At 43.5% G+C, this 19864-nt stretch overlaps 1 protein-coding gene across 1 annotated transcript in view; it reads left to right on the plus strand.

The window, feature by feature from the left end:
- The window catches only part of gch1 (GTP cyclohydrolase 1), a 49354-nt gene that overhangs the window by 14260 nt on the left and 15230 nt on the right, over window positions 1-19864 (plus strand). The window contains exon 2 of the mRNA XM_067991586.1: window positions 19237-19346. Coding sequence (XP_067847687.1) covers window positions 19237-19346 — 110 coding nt within the window. The remainder of the gene's footprint in view (window positions 1-19236; window positions 19347-19864) is intronic.

The following is a 19864-nucleotide window of genomic DNA, read 5'->3' on the forward strand; positions in this document are numbered from 1 at the left end:
CAGATCATCGACACGGATACCACCATCACACGAGAGGACACCACCCACCAGGTACATGGTTCATACTCCTGTGACTCGGCCAACGTTGTCTACCTCATACGTTGCAGGAAAGGATGCCCCGGAGCATGGTACATTGGCGAGACCATGCAGACACTGCGACAACGGATGAACGGACACCGCGCAACAATCGCCAGACAGGAGGGTTCCCTCCCAGTCGGGGAACACTTTAGCAGTCAAGGACATTCAGCCACCGATCTTCGGGTAAGCGTTCTCCAAGGCGGCCTTCGAGACACACGACAACGCAAAATCGTCGAGCAGAAATTGATAGCCAAGTTCCGCACCCATGAGGACGGCCTCAACCGGGATCTTGGGTTCATGTCACGCTACACGTAACCCCACCAGCAAGGGGAAAAAAAAGTTATCTGTTTTTAATATTCTCTCTCTCTCTCGCTCTCTGCCTTTTGGGTCTCTTTCTCTCTGTCTGTGTAATTTGACACAATGTGTATTCAGCATACTGGGACCTACTGTTTTCCGTGGCTAACCTGTCTGAACACCAATGACACCTTTTGCTTGGTGTGATGGTGTCCCAGCCTAATATAAGATATGCGATTTGAGAACCTCTTATTCATTCACTCACCTGACGAAGGGGATAATCTCCGAAAGCTTGTGATTTTCAAATAAAACAGTTGGACTATAACCTGGTGTTGTAAGATTCCTTACATTTGTCCACCCCAGTCCATCACCGGCATCTCCACATCTTGAAAATTCAAAGTATACAACTGTGGGCAGCACATAATAGAAAGCAGATTCCATGCAACTTTGACCCTTACGTTAGTTTTCTCATTTGTTGTGTTACCAGGATAGATTTTCTATTCATAGAAAGAAATTGCGATTGAGTTTCAGGTAATTGGAAGCTAAAACTCAATTGCAAATAACTCAAAAATACAGTACTAACTAAGCACACCTGAACCATGCAATAACAATACTGTCAGTAAAATATTTTCATACACTGTGATTCCAGTTACAAACCTGTAGAAATAAGAGGACATGGTGTAGATGTGATGTATGCTCTTTTTGAAATGTAACCGATAAAGCCCACAAATAAAGTGCAGGCGTTTTGTTTGAAGTCTGTTCTTAACAACAAAGAATGATGTGCACCTTGAGGTTTCTATGATTACAGCCATAGATCATGGATTGCAGACAGGAAATTAACATCCCACAGCACTGCTTTGATGTTGTAAGCAACAAATCGTTTTGCTTTAGTTCTTGCAAAATGGAGGGGAGAATAATTATTTCAATATTATTTTGCAGTGACTCTGTTGGTGAAAAGACATTCAAATATTTAAATATGAATGGGGTGAAAACATTCAATCAAAAGCAAAATACTGCGGATGCTGGAAATCTGAACTAAAAACAGAAAATGCTGGAAATACTCAGCAAGTCAGGCTTTTTTTTATACGTTCATGCAGAAGAGATTTACTGGAATGGTTTTTTTTGATTTGTTCACGGGATGTGGGCGTCGCTGGCGAGGCCAGCATTTATTGCCCATCCCTAATTGCCCTTGAGAAGGTGGTGGTGAGCCGCCTTCTTGAACCGCTGCAGTCCGTGTGGTGAAGGTTCTCCCACAGTGCTGTTAGGAAGGAATTCCAGGATTTTGACCCAGCGACAATGAAGGAACGGCGATATATTTCCAAGTCGGGATGGTGTGTGACTTGGAGGGGAACGTGCAGGTGGTGTTGTTCCCATGTACCTGCTGCTCTTGTCCTTCTAGGCAGTAGAGGTCGCGGGTTTGGGAGGTGCTGTCGAAGAAGCCTTGGCAAGTTGCTGCAGTGCATCCTGTGGATGGTACACAATGCAGCCACAGTGCGCCGGTGGTGAAGGGAGTGAATGTTTAGGGTGGTGGATGGGGTGCCAATCAAGCGGGCTGCTTTGTCCTGTATGGTGTCGAGCTTCTTGAGTGTTACTTGCCACTTATGAGCCCAAGCCTGGATGTTGTCCAGGTCTTGATGCATGCGGGCACGGACTGCTTCATTATCTGAGGGGTTACGAATGGAACTGAACACTGTTCAATCATCAGCGAACATCCCCATTTCTCACTTTATGATGGAGTGAAGGTCATTGATGAAGCAGCTGAACATGGTTGGGCGTAATACACTGCCCTGAGGAACTCCTGCAGCAGTGCCCTGGGGCTGAGATGATTGGCCTCCAATAACCACTACCATCTTCCTTTGTGCTAGGTATGACTCCAGCCACTGGAGAGTTTTCCCCCTGATTCCCATTGACTTCAATTTTACTAGGGCTCCTTGGTGCCACACTCGGTCAAATGCTGCCTTGATGTCAAGGGCAGTCACTCTCACCTCACCTCTGGAATTCAGCTCTTTTGTCCATGTTTGGACCAAGGCTGTAATGAGGTCTGGAGCCGAGTGGTCCTGGCGGAACCCAAACTGAGCATCGGTGAGCAGGTTATTGATGAGTAAGTGCCGCTTGATAGCACTGTTGACGACACCTTCCATCACTTTGCTGATTGAGAGTAGACTGATGGGGCGGTAATTGGCCGGATTGGATTTGTCCTGCTTTTTGTGGACAGGACATACCTGGGCAATTTTCCACATTGTCGGGTAGATGCCAGTGTTGTAGCTATACTGGAACAGCTTGGCTAGAGGCGCAGCTAGTTCTGGAGCACAAGTCTTCAGCACTACAGCCGGGATGTTGTCGGGGCCCATAGCCTTTGCTGTATCCAGTGCACTCAGCCGTTTCTTGATATCACGTGGAGTGAATCGAATTGGATGAAGACTGGCTTCTGTGATGGTGGGGATATCGAGGAGGAGGCCGAGATGAATCATTCACTCGGCACTTCTGACTGAAGATGGTTGCAAACACTTCAGCCTTGTCTTTTGCACTCACATGCTGGACTCCGCCATCCTTGAGGATGGGGATGTTTGCAGAGCCTCCTCCTCCCGTTAGTTGTTTAATTGTCCACCACCATTCACGACTGGATGTGGAAGGACTGCAGAGCTTTGATCTGCTCCGTTGGTTGTGGAATCACTTAGCTCTGTCTATAGCATGTTACTTCCGCTGTTTAGCATGCATGTAGTCCTGAGTTGTAGCTTCACCAGGTTGGCACCTCATTTTTAGGTACGCCTGGTGCTGCTTCTGGCACGCTCGTCTACACTCCTCATTGAACCAGGGTTGATCCCCTGGCTTGTTGGTAATGGTAGAGTGAGGAATATGCCGGGCCATGAGGTTACAGATTGTGCTGGAATACAATTCTGCTGCTGCTGATGGCCCACAGCTCTTCGTGGATGCCCAGTTTTGAGCTGCTAGATCTGTTCTGAATCTATCCCATTTAGCACGGTGGTAGTGCCACACAACATGTTGGACGGTGTCCTCAGTGCAAAGACGGGACTTCATCTCCACGAGGACTGTGCGGTGGTCACTCCTACCAATACTGTCATGGACAGATGCATTTGCGACAGGTGGATTGGTGAGGACAAGGTCAAGTAAGTTTTTCCCTCGTGTTGGTTCGCTCACCACCTGCCGCAGGCCCAGTCTGGCAGCCATGTCCTTCAGGACTCGGCCAGCTCGGTCAGTAGTGGTGCTAACGAGTCACTCTTGGTGATGGACATTGAAGTCCCCCACCCAGAGTACATTTGGAGGAGGGGACCCAGTGCAACATATCAAAATTTGCAGATGATACAAAGATGGGAGGGAAAGTAGAGAGTGAGGAGCACATTAAAAACCTGCAAGGGGATATAGACAGGCTGGGTGAGTGGGCGGAGATTTGGCAGATGCAATATAATATTGGAAAATGTGAGGTTATGCACTTTGGCAGGAAAAATCAGAGAGCAAGTTATTTTCTTAATGGCGAGAGACTGGAAAGTACTGCAGTACAAAGGGATCTGGGGGTCCTAGTGCAAGAAAATCAAAAAGTTAGTATGCAGGTGCAGCAGGTGATCAAGAAAGCCAACGGAATGTTGGCTTTTATTGCTAGGGGGATAGAATATAAAAACAGGGAGGTATTGCTGCAGTTATATAAGGTATTGGTGAGACCGCACCTGGAATACTGCATACAGTTTTGGTGTCCACACTTAAGAAAAGACATACTTGCTCTCGAGGCAGTACAAAGAAGGTTCACTCGGTTAATCCCAGGGATGAGGGGGTGGACATATGAGGAGAGGTTGAGTAGATTGGGACTCTACTCATTGGAGTTCAGAAGAATGAGAGGCGATCTTATTGAAACATATAAGATTGTGAAGGGGCTTGATCGGTTGGATGCAGTAAGGATGTTCCCAAAGATGGGTGAAACTAGAACTAGGGGGCATAATCTTAGAATAAGGGGCTGCTCTTTCAAAACTGAGATGAGGAGAAACTTCTTCACTCAGAGGGTGGTAGGTCTGTGGAATTTGCTGCCCCAGGAAGCTGTGGAAGCTACATCATTAGATAAATTTAAAACAGAAATAGACAGTTTTCTAGAAGTAAAGGGAATTAGGGGTTATGGGGAGCGGGCAGGAAATTGGACATGAAGCTGAGTTCGGATCAGTCAATGCCCTGTGGGTGGCGGAGAGGGCCCAGGGGCTGAGTGGCCGGGTCCTGCTCCTACTTCTTGTGTTCTTTAGATTTGTGGTTGGGATCAGATCAGCCATGATCTTATTGAATGGCGGAGCAGGCTCAAGGGGCCGATTGGCCTACTCCTGCTCCTATTTCTTATGTTCTTATGCTAGCCTCAGTACTTCCTCCAAGTGGTGTTCAACATGGAGGAGGACTGATTCATCAGCTGAGGGAGGGCGGTAGGTGGTAATCAGCAGGAGGTTTCCTTGCCCATGTTTGACCTGATGCCATGAGATTTCATGGGGTCTGGAGTCAATGTTGAGGACTCCCAGGCTGCATCTGTGGAGAAAGAAACAGAGTTGACATTTCAGTTCGATGACCCTTCGTCAGAACTGGAAGAAGTCGAAGATTAAACAGTTTTTAAGCGAGTACAGAGCCGGGGAAAGTGGGGGAGGGGTGGGAGGGGAGGGGAGGAAAGAACAAAAGGGAAAGTCTCTGATAGAGTGGAGAGCAGGAATGATTAAATGACAAAAGGATGATGGTGCAAGGTAAGGAGGGTGGTAATGGGACAAGTAAAGAAAGAAAAGATGGGTCTAGAGGAGCTGTAAATGGCAACATCAGAACCATTACCAGCACTTGCTGTCCGAAAAAATGGGAGCAGTGGTTATGGTCTGAAATTATTGAAATCAATGTTGAGTCCGGAATGTTGAAAAGTGCCTAATCGAAAGATGAGGTGCTGTTCCTCGAGCTTCCGTTGTGCTTCATTGGAACAGTGTAAGAGGCCGAGGACAGAGAGGTCAGAGTAGGAGTGGGTCGGGGAATTAAAAAAGCAGCAACCGGCAGGTCAGGGTCACGCTTGTGGACTGAGTGGAGATGTTCAGCAAAGTGATCATCCAATCTACGTTTGTTCTCCCCAAAGTAGAGGAGACTGCGTTGTGAGCAGCGAATACAGTATACTAAATTGAAAGAATTACAATTAAATTGTTTTTTCACTTGGAAGGAGTGTTTGGAGCCCTGAATGGTGGAATGGGAGGAGGTGAAAGGGCAGATGTTGCATCTCCTGAGCTTGCACGGGAAGGTGCTAATGGGGAAGAGAGCGGATGTTGGGGATTATGGAAGAGTGGACCAGGGTGTCGCAGAGGGATGAGAGCAGGAAATGGCACCAATGCAGTCATCAATGTACTGGATGAAGAGGTGAGGGAGGGCACCTGAGTAGGACTGGAACAAAGAATGTTCCACATATCCCACAAAAATACTAAAGAGGGATAATACAAAAATTTTATTACCACTCTTTAGATCATGAGTACAATATACCACTGTCTGACCATAGAGACAGGAAATTGGATATGTGCTTAATTTTAGGGGAGTGTGGTGGGGGATGTTCTGACCAGGTTTTGTTTAAAACACATCCTTCAAATATGCTTGATTTGTTCTGAATACATATTTGTTTATTGGAACTGATTTAATTCCTTCTCCAATTAGTTGTGAATATGCTAGTGTTATTATATATTATGTTTTTTTGACTGTAAAATTATAGAACAATTAAGAGGAAAGCAATAAATATTCTAATTGAAATGCACAGAAAACAGATGCAATTCAACGATAGTATCCCCAAAAGGGTGATTTGTGTCTAGCAATTATTTCAACAGATACCTACTTTGGTTCAGGGGCATAAAAGCCTCATTGAAAATGCTGACAATTTACGGTGCTGTATTTCATAGTTGCCTGGGAACTTTCTTAACATGTTTATTCCTACCTTTTAATTATTGCTTATCTAAAAGAAAGAGGTTTTCAAACTTTTGTTACGTTCCCCTTGCAAATATTGAGTCCCAATGCAGCCATTAACACACTCTCCAGGAACCCTTGTTCTAACTTTTGAAAGATAATGCCAGCTACCCAAAGGAAAACTGTCACGAGCAGAAACTGTATTTATTAGCAAATCATCAGAAATAGAAAACTGTTATGATAGGCTGAAATTTGGCAACTGCACAGCCCCTCATGGACTCCCTAGTGTCCAGGATCTGTTTCAAAACCTATGATCAATCAGGTGAAAAACTGAGGAGCAGAACTGATACTGGATTGAAGCCTTAAAGCCACTTGGATCCAAAACCATTAAAAAAAAATTCTTTAAGGTAAATGCCCGCCAATTATAGTGCAGATGTCAACACTAGTGACCTTCCTGGTTGTACTAACTGCTGTGTCACTTGGAGCCAAAAATAGGTCTATACAGGAAACCAAGCCATCTGTGTCTGCACTTAGAAAGAATACATCCAGATGATGACTCTTGGCCAGCTAGAAAAGAAATTTAAGAAGGAAATCCAGTTTCCGTGATGGACTAATTTTCATAGTTGCCATTGCATCAGGCACCTTTACTTTCCCTATTTTAGAATGAGACATTTTACCATGGGGCTGTCTGGATCACCATTCAGGTCCTCGCAATGCCAACAAAAAAATATTTTATATTTTGACCCTGTGCTACTACTTAAAAAGAAAATACATCATAGTAGGTACAGCAGAGGAGGAGGGCATTTGGCCCATCATGCCTGTGCCAGCTCTTTGAAAGAGCTATCCAATTAGTCCCATTCCCCTGCTCATTCCCAGTAGCCCTGTAAATTTTTTCCCTTCAAGTATTTATCCAATTCCCTTTTGAAAGTTACTATTGAATCAGCTTCCACCATCTTTTCAGGCAGTGCATTCCAGATCATTACAACTCGCTGCGTAAAAAATATTTCCTCATGACGCCTCTGGCTCTTTTGCTGATCATCTTAAATCTGTGTCCTCTGGTTACCGACCCTTCTGCCATTGGAAACAGTTTCTGCTTATTTACTCTGTTAAAACTGTTCATGATTTTGAACACCTCTATCAAATCTCCCCTTAACCTTCTCTGTTCCAAGGAGAACAACCCCAGCTTCTCCAATCTCTGTACATAACTGAAGTCCCTCATCCCTGGTACCAGGTGAGGTGAGAGTGACTGCCCTTGACATCAAGGCAGCATTTGACCGAGTGTGGCACCAAGGAGCCCTAGTAAAATTGAAGTCAATGGGAATCAGGGGGAAAACTCTCCAGTGGCTGGAGTCATACCTAGCACAAAGGAAGATGGTAGTGGTTGTTGGAGGTCAATCATCTCAGCCCCAGGTCATTGCTGCAAGAGTTCCTCAGGGCAGTGTCCTTGGCCCAACCATCTTCAGCTGCTTCATCAATGACCTTCCCTCCATCATAAGGTCAGAAATGGGGATGTTCGCTGATGACTGCACAGTGTTCAGTTCCATTCGCAACCCCTCAAATAATGAAGCAGTCCGAGCCCGCATGCAGCAAGACCTGGACAACATCCAGGCTTGGGCTCATAAGTGGCAAGTAACATTTGCGCCAGATAAGTGCCAGGCAATGATCATCTCCAACAAGAGAGAGTCTAACCACCTCCCCTTGACATTCAACGGCATTACCATCGCCGAATCCCCCACCATCAACATCCTGGGGGTCACCATTGACCAGAAACTTACCTGGACCAGCCATATAAATACTGTGGCTACGAGAGCAGGTCAGAGGCTGGGTATTCTGCGGCGAGTGACTCACCTCCTGACTCCCCAAAGCCTTTCCACCATCTACAAGGCACAAGTCAGGAGTGTGATGGAATACTCTCCACTTGCTTGGATGAGTGCATCTCCAACAACACTCAAGAAGCTCGACATCATCCAAGATAAAGCAGCCCGCTTGATTGGCACCCCATCCACCACCCTAAACATTCACTCCCTTCACCACCGGCGCACTGTGGCTGCAGTGTGTACCATCCACAGGATGCACTGCAGCAACTCGCCAAGGCTTCTTCGACAGCACCTCCCAAACCCGCGACCTCTACCACCTAGAAGGACAAGAGCAGCAGGCACATGGGAACAACACCACCTGCACGTTCCCCTCCAAGTCACACACCATCCCGACTTGGAAATATATTGCCGTTCCTTCATTGTCGCTGGGTCAAAATCCTGGAACTCCCTTCCTAACAGCACTGTGGGAGAACCGTCACCACACGGACTGCAGCAGTTCAAGAAGGCGGCTCACCACCACCTTCTCGAGGGCAATTAGGGATGGGCAATAAATGCTGGCCTCGCCAGCGACGCCCACATCCCGTGAACAAATCAAAAAAAACCATTCCAGTAAATCTCTTCTGCATCCTCTCTAAGGCCTTGACATCCTTCCTAAAGTGTGACGCCCAGATTGAACTCAATACTCCAGCTGCAGCCTAACCAGTGTTTTATAAAGGTTTAGCATAACTTCCTTACTTTTGTACTCTATGCCTCTATTAATATTGCCCAGAATCCCAAAGACTTTTTTAACAGTCTTCTCAACTTGTCCTGCCACCTTTTAAAGAATTGTGTACATACGCCTCAGGTCTCTCTGTTCCCGCACTCCCTTTAAAATTGTACCATTTCGTTTATATTGCCTCTCCTCATTCTTCGTACCAAAATGTATCACCACATTTCTCAGCATTAAATTTCATCTGCCATGTATCTGTTCATTTTACCAGTCTGACTATGTCCTCCTGAAGTCTGTTACTAGCCTTCACATCCGTGTCATCTGCAAACTTTCAAATTATACCTTGTATACCCAAGTCCAGGTTATTAATATACATCGAAAAGAGCAGTGGTCCTAATACTGACCCCTGGGGAACACCACTGTATACTTCCCTCCACTCTGAAACACAACTGTTCACCACTACTCTCTGTTTTCTGTCCCTTAGCCAATTTTGTATCCATGCTGCCACTGTCCCTTTAATCCCATGGGCTTTAATTTTGCTAACATGTCTATTATGTGGTATTTTATCAAATGCCTTTTGAAAGTCCATACACAACATCAACCGCACTACCCTCATCAAACCTCTTGGTTACTTCATCAAAGAACTCAATCAAGTTAATCAAACATGATTTTCCTTTAACAAATCTAAGCTGACTTTCGTTTATTAACCCGTACTTTTCCAGGTGCCAATTAATTTTGTCCCAAATTATTGCCTCTAAAAGTTTTCCCACCACCGACGTTAGGCTCACTGGCTTGTAATTGCCAGGATCATCCCTCTCCCCTTTTTTGAACAGGGGTGTAATATTTACAATCTTCCGGCACCATCCCCATATCTAAGGAGGATTGGAAGATTGTGGACAGAGCCTCCACACTTTACTTCCCTCAGTAACCTAGGATGCATCAAATCTGGACCGGGTGGCTTTTCTACTTTGAGTACTATCAATCTTTTAAGTACCTCCTGTTTATCTATTTTTATCCTCTCCAATATCATTACTACCTCCTCCTTTACTGCTACATTGGCAGCATCCTCTTCTCTAGTTAAGACGGATGCGAAGTATTCATTTAGTGCCTCAGCCATGCGCTCAGCTTCCACAAGAAGATCTTTTTTATCCCTAATTGCTCCCATCTTTCCTTTGACTACCCTTTTACTATTTATATGTTTATAAAAGACTTTTGGGTTCCCTTTTATGTTAGCCACTAATCTATTCTCATACTCTCTCTTTGCCCCTCTTATTCCCTTTTTTAGATCTCCTCTGTACTTTCAGTATTCAGCCTGGTTCTCTGCTGTAATATGAACCTTACATTCGTCATAAGTCTCCTTTTTCTGTTTGATTTTAATCTCTATATCTTTAATCATCCAGTGAGCTCCAACTTTGGATGCCCTTCCTTCCACCCTGGTAGGAGTGTGTCTACTCTGTACCCGAACCACCTCCTCCTTGAAGGCCTCCCAGTGATCCTGCATTGTCGTCAGTTTGGCCAAGGTTTAGATCTCTGAAACCTTGTACCGAAATATTTGTAAAACAGTTAGCCCCATAGTAGTGGGTTGGCTACAACCTTCCCTACAGATTGTCGTACACAGGATTACTGTTAATCACTTTTAATTTGTTTGTCAGAGTAAGATTTCAGGATGAATCATTTTATTGTAATATTGCAACAAAATAAATCTAGTCCCTTTCCATAGTATCTTCTGAAGCAATTTTGTGGCTATATTTATCGCGTGAATAAAAATTCTAATTAAGCAAAGAAATAAAACAAGGTTAGATAGAGATGGCAGGGCAGGTGGTGTGTCGTAACTGCAGCATGTGGGAGTTTGTGGAGACCAGTGCGATCCTGAGCAACTACATCTGCAGGAAGTGTCTGCAGCTCGAGGAACTTTGGCTCAGAGTTATCGAACTGGAGTCTGAGCTGCAGACATTGTGATGCATCAAGGAAGGGGGAGAGTTATCTGGACACTTTAATCCAGGAGGCAGTCACACCCCCTAGGTTAGGTAGTAGTTTAGATTTGGTCAGTGGTCAGGGACAGGAGAGTGTGACTGCAAGTCAGGCAGGTACGGGGACCCAGGATGTAGTGATGGAGGAGTCTCGGCCCTTGACCTTGTCCAATTGGTACGAGGTACTTGCTACCTGTATGGATGAGATCAAAGACGGCAGGGAGGATGGGCAAACTGACCACAGCAACGTGGTACAGGTGGGGGGAGTAAAAAGGAATGTGGTAGTGTTAGGGATAGTATAGTCAGGGGGATAGATACTGTTCTCTGAAGCCACGATCGGGAGTCCCGAAGGCTGTGTTGCCTGCCCAGTTCCAAGGTTAAGGATATCTCCTCGCGGCTGGAAAAGAACTTGGAGTGTGAGGAGGAGGATTCAGTTGTCATAGTCCATGTAGGAACCAACTCCATAGATAGAACTAGGAATGAGGTTCTGCTGAGGGAGTTTGAGGAGCTAGGGACCAAATTAAAAAGCAGAACCTCAAAGGTAACAATCTCTGGATTACTACCTAAGCCACGCACAAATTGGCATAGGGACAAATAGATTAGGTTAAATGCGTGGCTGAAAGAGTGGTGTGGGAAGCAGGGGTTTCAATTCATGGGACACTGGCACCAGTACTGGGGAAAGAAGGAGCTGTTCCATTGGGATGGGCTCCACTTAAACCGGGCTGGGAGAAGTGTCCTGGTGAATCAAATAATTAGGGCAGTAGATAGGGCTTTAAACTAATAAGAGTTGGTGGGGGGGTGGTTCAGATAAGGGTAAATTTATCAGTCTAAAAAGAAAAGTCAAGGCTGTAGAGCAGAGAAGCGATTTGGGTAAAAACAAGCAGCGTGTGTCAGGAAGAGACTGAGAGTTTAACAAAGGTAATAGGGTGTTAGTAACTAAGGTCACAACAGGGAAAAGAAGTAAAAAGTTAAAATTAAAGGCGCTGCAGCTGAATGCACGAAGCATTCGTAATAAGGTAGATGAATTAATGGCACAAATAGAAATAAATGGATTTGATCTAGTGTTCATTACTGAGACATGGTTGCAGAGTGACCAATGCTGGGAACTAAATATTCCAGGGTACTTTTCTGTTAGAAAAGGTAGGCAAAATGGAAAAGTAGTGGGAGGTGGTGGGGGGCGGGGGTAGTAGTCCTGATAGTAAAGGATGAGATAAAGGCAGTGGTGATAAAGGATCTTAGCTCAGAAAATCAGGATGTAGAATCAGTATGGGTGGAGCTAAGAAATAACAAGGGGCAGAAAACACTGATGGGAGTAGTCGTAACTGCGGCATGTGGGAGTTGGTGGAGAGCAGCGTGATCCCTGGCAACCACATCTGCGGTAAGTATCTGCAGCTCGAGGAACTTCAGCTGAGAGTTGTTGATCTGGAGCCAAAGCTGCAGACACTATGATGCATCGGGGAGGAGGAGAGTTACCTGGACACTTTGATCCAGGAGGCAATCACACCCTTTAGATTAGGTAGTGGTTTAGATTCATCCAGTGGTCAGGGATGGGAGGGTGTGACTGAAAGTCAGGCAGGTATGGGGACCCAGAATGTAGTGATGGAGGAGCCTCGGCCCTTGACCTTGTCCAACAGGTATGAGGTACTTGCTACCTGCATCGATGAGAGCAAGGACTGCAGGGAAGATGGGCAAACTGACTATGGCACTGTGGTACAGAAGGCTATTCAAGTGGGGGAAGTGAAAAGGAATGTGGTAGTGGTAGGAGACTGTATAGTCGGGGGATAGAAACTGTTCTATGCAGCCGCGACCGAGAGTCCTGAAGGCTGTGTTGCCTGCCCGGTGCCAGGGTTAAGGACATCTCCTCATGGCTGGAAAAGAACTTGGACCATGAGGAGGAGGATCCAGTTGTCGTGGTCCACGTAGGGAACAACGACATAGGTAGAACTAGGAATGAGGTTCTGCTCAGACAGTTTGAGGAGCTAGGGTCTAAATTAATAAGCAGAACCTCAAAGGTAATAATCTCTGGATTACTACCTGAGCCACGTGCAAATTGGCATAGGGATAAACAGATCAGAGAGTTAAATGCGTGGTTCAAAGAGTGGTGTGGGAGGAAGGGGTTTCGATTCATGGGGCACTGGCGCCAGTACTGGGGAAAGAGGGAGCTGTTCCGACAGGACGGGCTCCACTTAAAGCGGGCTGGGACCAGCGTCCTGGTGAATCGAATAACTAGGGCTGTAGATAGGGCTTTAAACTAAAAAGGGGGTGAGGGGTCAGGTGAACGGAAATTTAGAAATCTAATGAGAAAAGTTAAGACAACAGAACAGCGTAGTGACTTGGGTAAAGTTAAGCTGAGTGTGGAGAAGGGACAGAGAGTTTACCAATAATAGTGCAACAACAAATGAGGTCAAAGCAGGAAAAAATTGTAAAAAGTCAAAATTAAAGACTTTTTATTTGCATGCACGGAGCATTCGTAACAAGATAGATGAATTAATTGCACAGAGATAAATGGGATTGACCTAATAGCCATTGCAGAGACATGGTTGCAAAATGACCAAGGTTGGGAACTAAATATTCCAGAGTACATGATATTTAGAAAAGACAGATAGACTGGAAAAGGAGTGGTGGGGGGGGGCGGGTAGCCCTAATAATAAAGAATGACATAAGGGCAGTGGTGAGAAAAGATCTTGGCTCGGAGGATCAGGAAGTAGAATCAGTATGGGTGATAATAAGAACTAACCGGGGAGCAGAAAACACTGGTGGGAGTAGTTTATAGGGACCCTAATAGTAGCTATACGATTGGATAGTGTATTAATCATGAAATAATAGGAGCTTGTAACAAAGGTAATGCAGTAATCATGGAGGACTTTAATCTTCATATAGACTGGGCAAATCAAATTGGCAAAGGTAGTTTGGAAGATGAGTTCATGGAATGTATTTGAGATGGTTTCCTAGAGCAATATGTCATGGAAGCAACCAGGGAACAGGCTATTTTAGATCTTGTATTGTGTAATGAGACAGGGTTAATTAGTAATCTCACAGTAAAAGAACCTCTGGGGCAGAGTGATCACAATATGATAGGATTTCACATTGAGTTTGAAAGTAACATACTCAAGTCAGAAACCAGAGTCTTAAACTTAAATAAAGCCAATTATATAGGTATGAGGGGCAAGTTGCCAAAGGTAGATTGGGAAATTAAATTAAAGGGTTTGATAGCTGAAAAACAATGGCAAACATTTTTTTTAAATTTCAATATTTTCAACAGATATATATTCCATTGAGAAATAAAAACTCCATGGAAAAAGTGATCCACCCGTGGCTAACTAAGTTAAGCAGAGTGTTAGATTGAAGGAAGAGGCCTATAATGTTGCCAAGAAGAGTAATAAGCCTGGGGATTGGGAGAGTTTTAGAAACCAGCAAAGGATGACCAAAAAATTGATAAAAAGGGAGAAAATAGAATATGAAAGTAAACTAGCAAGAAATATAAAAACTTCAAGAGCTTGTAAGAGCTTCAACAAGTGTGTAAAATGGAAGAGAGTAGCAAAAGTAAATGTTGGTCCCTTAGAGGCTGAGACAGGAGAAATTATAATGGGGAATCAGGAAATGGCAGATGCATTAAACAAATATTTTGTATCTGTCTTCACAGTAGAAGACACAGAAAGCATACCAAAAATAATGGGGAACCAAGGGGTAAATGAGAGTGAGGAACTTAAAACAATTAATATCACTAGAGAAAAAGTTCTGGACAAACTAATGGGACTAAAAGCCAACAAATCCCCTGGACCTGATGTCTACGTCCAAGGGTTCTAAAAGAGGTGGCTGCAGAGATAGTGGATGCATTGGTTATAATCGTCCAAAATTCGCTAGATTCTGGAACAGTTCCAGTGGATTGGAAGGTAGCAAATGTAACCCTGCTATTCAAGAAGGGAGGCCAGTTAGCCTGACATCGGCCATCGGGAAAATGCTGGAATCCATTATTAAGGAAGTGGTAACAGGGCACTTAGAAAATCATTATATGATTAGGCAGAGTCAACATGGTTTTATGAAAGGGAAGTCATGTTTGGCAAACCTATTAGAGTTTTTTGAGGATGTAACTAGCAGGGTAGATAAAGGAGAACCAGTGGATGTAGTACATTTGGATTTTCAAAAGGCATTCGATAAGGCGCCACATAAAAGATTGATACACAAGATAAGGGCTCATGGGGTTGGGGTAATATATTAGCATGGATAGAGGATTGGCTAAAGGACAGAAAACAGAGAGTAGGAATAAACAGGTCATTCTCAGGCTGGCAGGCTGTAACTAGTGGGTTGCTGCAAAGATCGGTGCCTGGGCCTCAGCTATTTACAATCTATATCAATGACTTAGATGAAGGGACCGAGTGTAATGTATCCAAGTTTGCCGACGATACAAAGCTAGGTGGGAAAGTAAGCTGTGAGGAGGACACAGAGTCTGCAAAGGGATATAGACAGGTTAAGTGAGTAGGCAAGAAGGTGGCAGATGGAGGATAATGTGGGGAAATGTGAGGTTATTCACATTGGTAGGAAGAATAAGATGGGTATAGAGGGATATGGGCCAAGTGCAGGCAACTGGGACTAGCTTAGTGGTATAAACTGGGCGACATGGACATGATGGGCCGAAGGGCCTGTTTCCATGTTGTAACTTCTATGATTCTATGAATAGAAAAACAGAATATTTTTTAAATGGTGAGGAACTACTAAATGTTGGTATTCAGAGAGACTTGGGTGTCCTCGTACAAGAAACACAAAAAGTTAGCCTGCAAGTACAACAGGCAATTAGGAAAGCAAATGGGATGTTGGCCTTTATTGCAAGGAGGTTGGAGTACAAGAGTAAGGAAGTCTTACTACAGTTGTACAGGGCTTTGGTGAGACCTCACCTGAAGTACTGCGTACAGTTTTGGTCTCCTTATCTAAGGAAGGGTATACCTGCCTTAAAGGCGGTGCAACGAAGGTTCACTAGATTAATTCCTGGGATGAGAGGGTTGTCCTATGAGGAGAGGTTAAGTTGAATGGGCCTATACTCTCTGGAGTTTAAAAGAATGAGAGGTGATCTCATTGAAACATATAAGATTATGAGGGGTCTTGACAGGGTAGATGCTGAGAGATTGTTTCCCCTGGCTAGAGAGTCTAGAACTAGGGGGCATAATCGAAGGATACAGGGTCGGCCATTCAAGACTGAGATGAGGAGGAAATTCTTCACACAGAGGATTGTGAATCTTTGGAATTCTCGACCCCAGAGAGCTGTGGGTGCAGAGTCACTGAATATATTCGAGGTTGAGATGGATAGATTTTTGGACTCAAGGGGAATCAAGGGATATGGGGATTGGGCGGGAAAGTGGAGTTGAGGTCAGAGATCAGCCATGAATGGCGGAGCAGGCTCATGGGGCTGTATGGCCTACTCCTGCTCCTATTTCTTATGTTCTTATATTCTTTACAGGCCACCTAACAATAATTATAGTGTTGAACAGAGTATAAATCAGGAAATTAGAGGAGCATGTAACATGGGTAATGCAATAATCATGGGGGACTTTAATCTTCATATAGACTGGGCAAACCAAATTGGCAAAAGTAGTTTGGAGGACGAGTTCATGGAATGCATCTAAGACAGTTTTCTAGAACAATATATTGAGGAACCAAGTGGGGAACAGATTATTTTAGATCTAGTATTGTGTAATGAGATAGGATTAATTAGTATTCATAATAAAGGATGCTGTAGGGAAGAGTGACCATAATATGATGGAATTTCATACTGAGTTTGAGAGTGATGTAGTTAAGTCCAAAACTAGGGTCTTAAATTTAAACAAAGCCAATTATGTAGGTCGTTCACCTGACGAAGGGGGAAGCCTCCGAAAGCTTGTGAATTTAAAATAAAATTGCTGGACTATAACTTGGTGTTGTAAAATTGTTTACAATTATGTAGGTATGAGGGGTGAGTTGGCTAAGATAGATTGGCAAATTAGATTAGAAGATATGACGGTAGATAAGCAATGGTGAATATTTAAGGAAATAATTCATAATTCCCAGCAAATATACATCCCCTTGAGGAATAAAAACTCCACAGGAAAAGTGATCCAACCGTGGCTAACTCGAGAAGTTAAGGATAGTATTAGATTAAAAGAAGAGGCTTACAATTTTGCCCAAAAAGTAGTAAGCCTGAGGATTGGGAGGGTTTTAGAAATCAGCAAAGGGTAACCAAAAAATTGATAAAGAGGGAGAAAATTGAATATGAGAGTAAACTAGCAAGAAATATAAAAACAGATTATAAGAGCTTCTACAAATATATAGAAAGGAAGAGATTAGTCAAAGTAAACGAGGGTCCCTTAGAGGCAGAGACAGGAGAAATTATAATGACAAATAAAGAAATGGCAGAGAAGTTAAACAAATATTTTATATCTGTCTTCACAGTAGAAGACACAAAAAAATACCAGTAATAGTGGGGAACCAAGGGTCTAATGAGAGAGAGGAATTTAAAGTAATTAAGATTAGTAAAGAAAAGGTTTTAGAAAAATTAATGGGACCAGATGGCCTATATCCTAGGGTTTTAAAAGAGGTGGCTGTAGAGATAGTGGATGCTTTGGTTTTGGTCTTCCAGAATTCCCTATATTCTAGAATGATCCCCATGGATTAGAAGGTAGCAAATGTAAACCCGCTATTTAAGAAAGGGGGGAGAGAGAAAATAGGGAACTATAGGCCAGATAGCCTTACAATAGTAGTAGGGAAAATGCTAGACTCTATTATTAAGGACGTAGTATCAGGGCATTAGAAAATCATAATATGGTTAGGCAGAGTCAACATGGTTTTATGAAAGTGAAATCGTGTTTAACAAATCTATTAGAGTTTTTTGAGGATGTAACTAGCAGGGTAGATAAAGGAGAACCAGTGGGTGTAGTATATTTGGATTTTCAAAAGGCATTCGATAAGCTGTCACACAAAAGGTTGTTACACAAAGTTAGGGCTCATGGGATTGAGGGTACTTTACTAGCATGGATTGAGGATTAGTTAATGGACAGAAAACATTTTCTTTTCTAATCTTAATTACCTTAAGTTCCTCTCTCTCATTAAACCCTTGGTTCCACATTATTTCTGGTATGTTTTCTACTGGTTGGCAGGTTGTAACTAGTGGTATGCTACAGGGATCGGTGCTTGGGCCTCAGCTATTTACAAACTATATTAATGACTTAGATGAAGGAACCGTGTTTAATGTATCCAAGTTTGCTGATGATACAAAGCTAGGTGGGAAAGTAAGCTGTGAGCAGGACACAAAGAGTCTGCAAAGAGATATCAACAGGTTAACAGAGCGAGCAAGAAGGTGGCAGATGGAGTATAATGTGGGGAAGTCTAGGTTATTCACTTGGTAGGAAAAATAGAAAAACAGAATATTTTTTAAATGGTAAGAAACTATTAAATGTTGATGTTCAGAGGGATTTGGGTGAAACACAGAATGTTAACATGGAAGTACAACAAGAATTTAGGAAGGCAAATGGTATGTTGGCCTTTATTGCAAGGGGGTTGGAGTACAAGAGTAAGGAAGTCTTGCTGCAATTGTACAGGGCTTTGGTGAGACCACACCTGGAGTACTGTGTGCAGTTTTGGTCTCCTTACCTAAGGAGGGATATATTTGCCTTAGAGGCGGTGCAACAAAGGTTCACTAGATTGATTCCTGGGATGAGAGGCTTGTCCTATGAGGAAAGATTGAGTAGAATGGGCCTATACTCTCTGGAGTTTAGAAGAATGAGAGGTGATCTCATTGAAACATACAAGATTCTGAAAGGGCTTGACAGGGTAGATGCTGAGAGGATGTTTCCCCTGGCTGGAAAGTCTAGAACTAGGGACATAGTCCCAGGATAAGGAGTCGGATATTTAGGACTGAGATGAGGAGGAATTTCTTCACTCAGAGGGTCGTGAATCTTTGGAATTCTCTACCCCAGAGGGCTGTGGATGCTGAGTCGTTGAGTATATTTAAGACTGAGATCGATAGATTTTTGGACTCGAAGGGAATTAAGGAAAATGGGGATCAGGCGGGAAACTGGAATTGAGGTCAAAGCTCAGCCATAATCTTATTGAATAACGGAGCAGGCTCGAGGGGCCTTATGGCCTTCTCCTGCTCCTATTTCTTATGTTCTTATGTTCCCTTGTTTAAAAATATTTAAAGTGTTTGCATGTGAGTTGTATGATCAGTGGTTTGCTTGAAAAAAAGAATTATGGGTGGGGAGTTAAGCACAACAAATAATATGATAAAATTTCAAAAACAGGAGGTTGTGTTGAGATGAAACGGGAGGATGAAAATAAAATGGGTGACCATAAAAGTCCCTGTAAGTGATGTGTGTATAGCATAATCCTCACAATGTTAAGTCTTCACCTTGATGTAGCAACAACTCAGTCTTGTCAAAGAGTGTAGTCAATCTAATGTGCTACTTGCTTTTTAATATGTGACATGTCCTTTCATCTCCAGATGTTTTGAACGATGCCATATTTGATGAGGATCATGATGAGATGGTGATAGTGAAGGACATTGACATGTTTTCGATGTGTGAACATCATTTAGTTCCATTTATTGGAAAGGTAAGAAAAACAAAATCTGGTTAGTGTGTATCTACACCCACGATGTCATGTTGTGACATAAACTGTGTCGTGACGTAAAACATGTCATGTGATATGATGTAAAAATGACTTGAAATATGACAAGAAGTAAACTATGACCTGAAACATGTGAAGTAAAACATGTCATGATGTAAAACGTGTCATGGCCTAAAACATTTAACATTGGCGTGTAACGTGATTCAACGTGTTGTGACATGAAATGTGATGTGAAGTATGACGTGCTGTAAAACGTGTTGTGACTTGTGACATGATGTAAAACGTGACATGAAAAGTGAGACACGGCGTGAAACATTCTGGTCACTGCGATCTTTTAAGAGACCTACCACTGGGTGGCCAAGGCATCTTCCTGTTATAGATGATAAGCTCCTTCAATATGCAAATTGGGATTCCTATGACCTACATAGCACCCTTTTTAGGACAGAACTAGGTGGCACATGCACCGTGTGCACTCCGACCAGTTTTATTAGCTATCCAGCCAA

This window comes from Heptranchias perlo, chromosome 10 (assembly GCF_035084215.1).
Source record: "Heptranchias perlo isolate sHepPer1 chromosome 10, sHepPer1.hap1, whole genome shotgun sequence".
Taxonomy (NCBI): Eukaryota; Metazoa; Chordata; class Chondrichthyes; order Hexanchiformes; family Hexanchidae; genus Heptranchias; species Heptranchias perlo.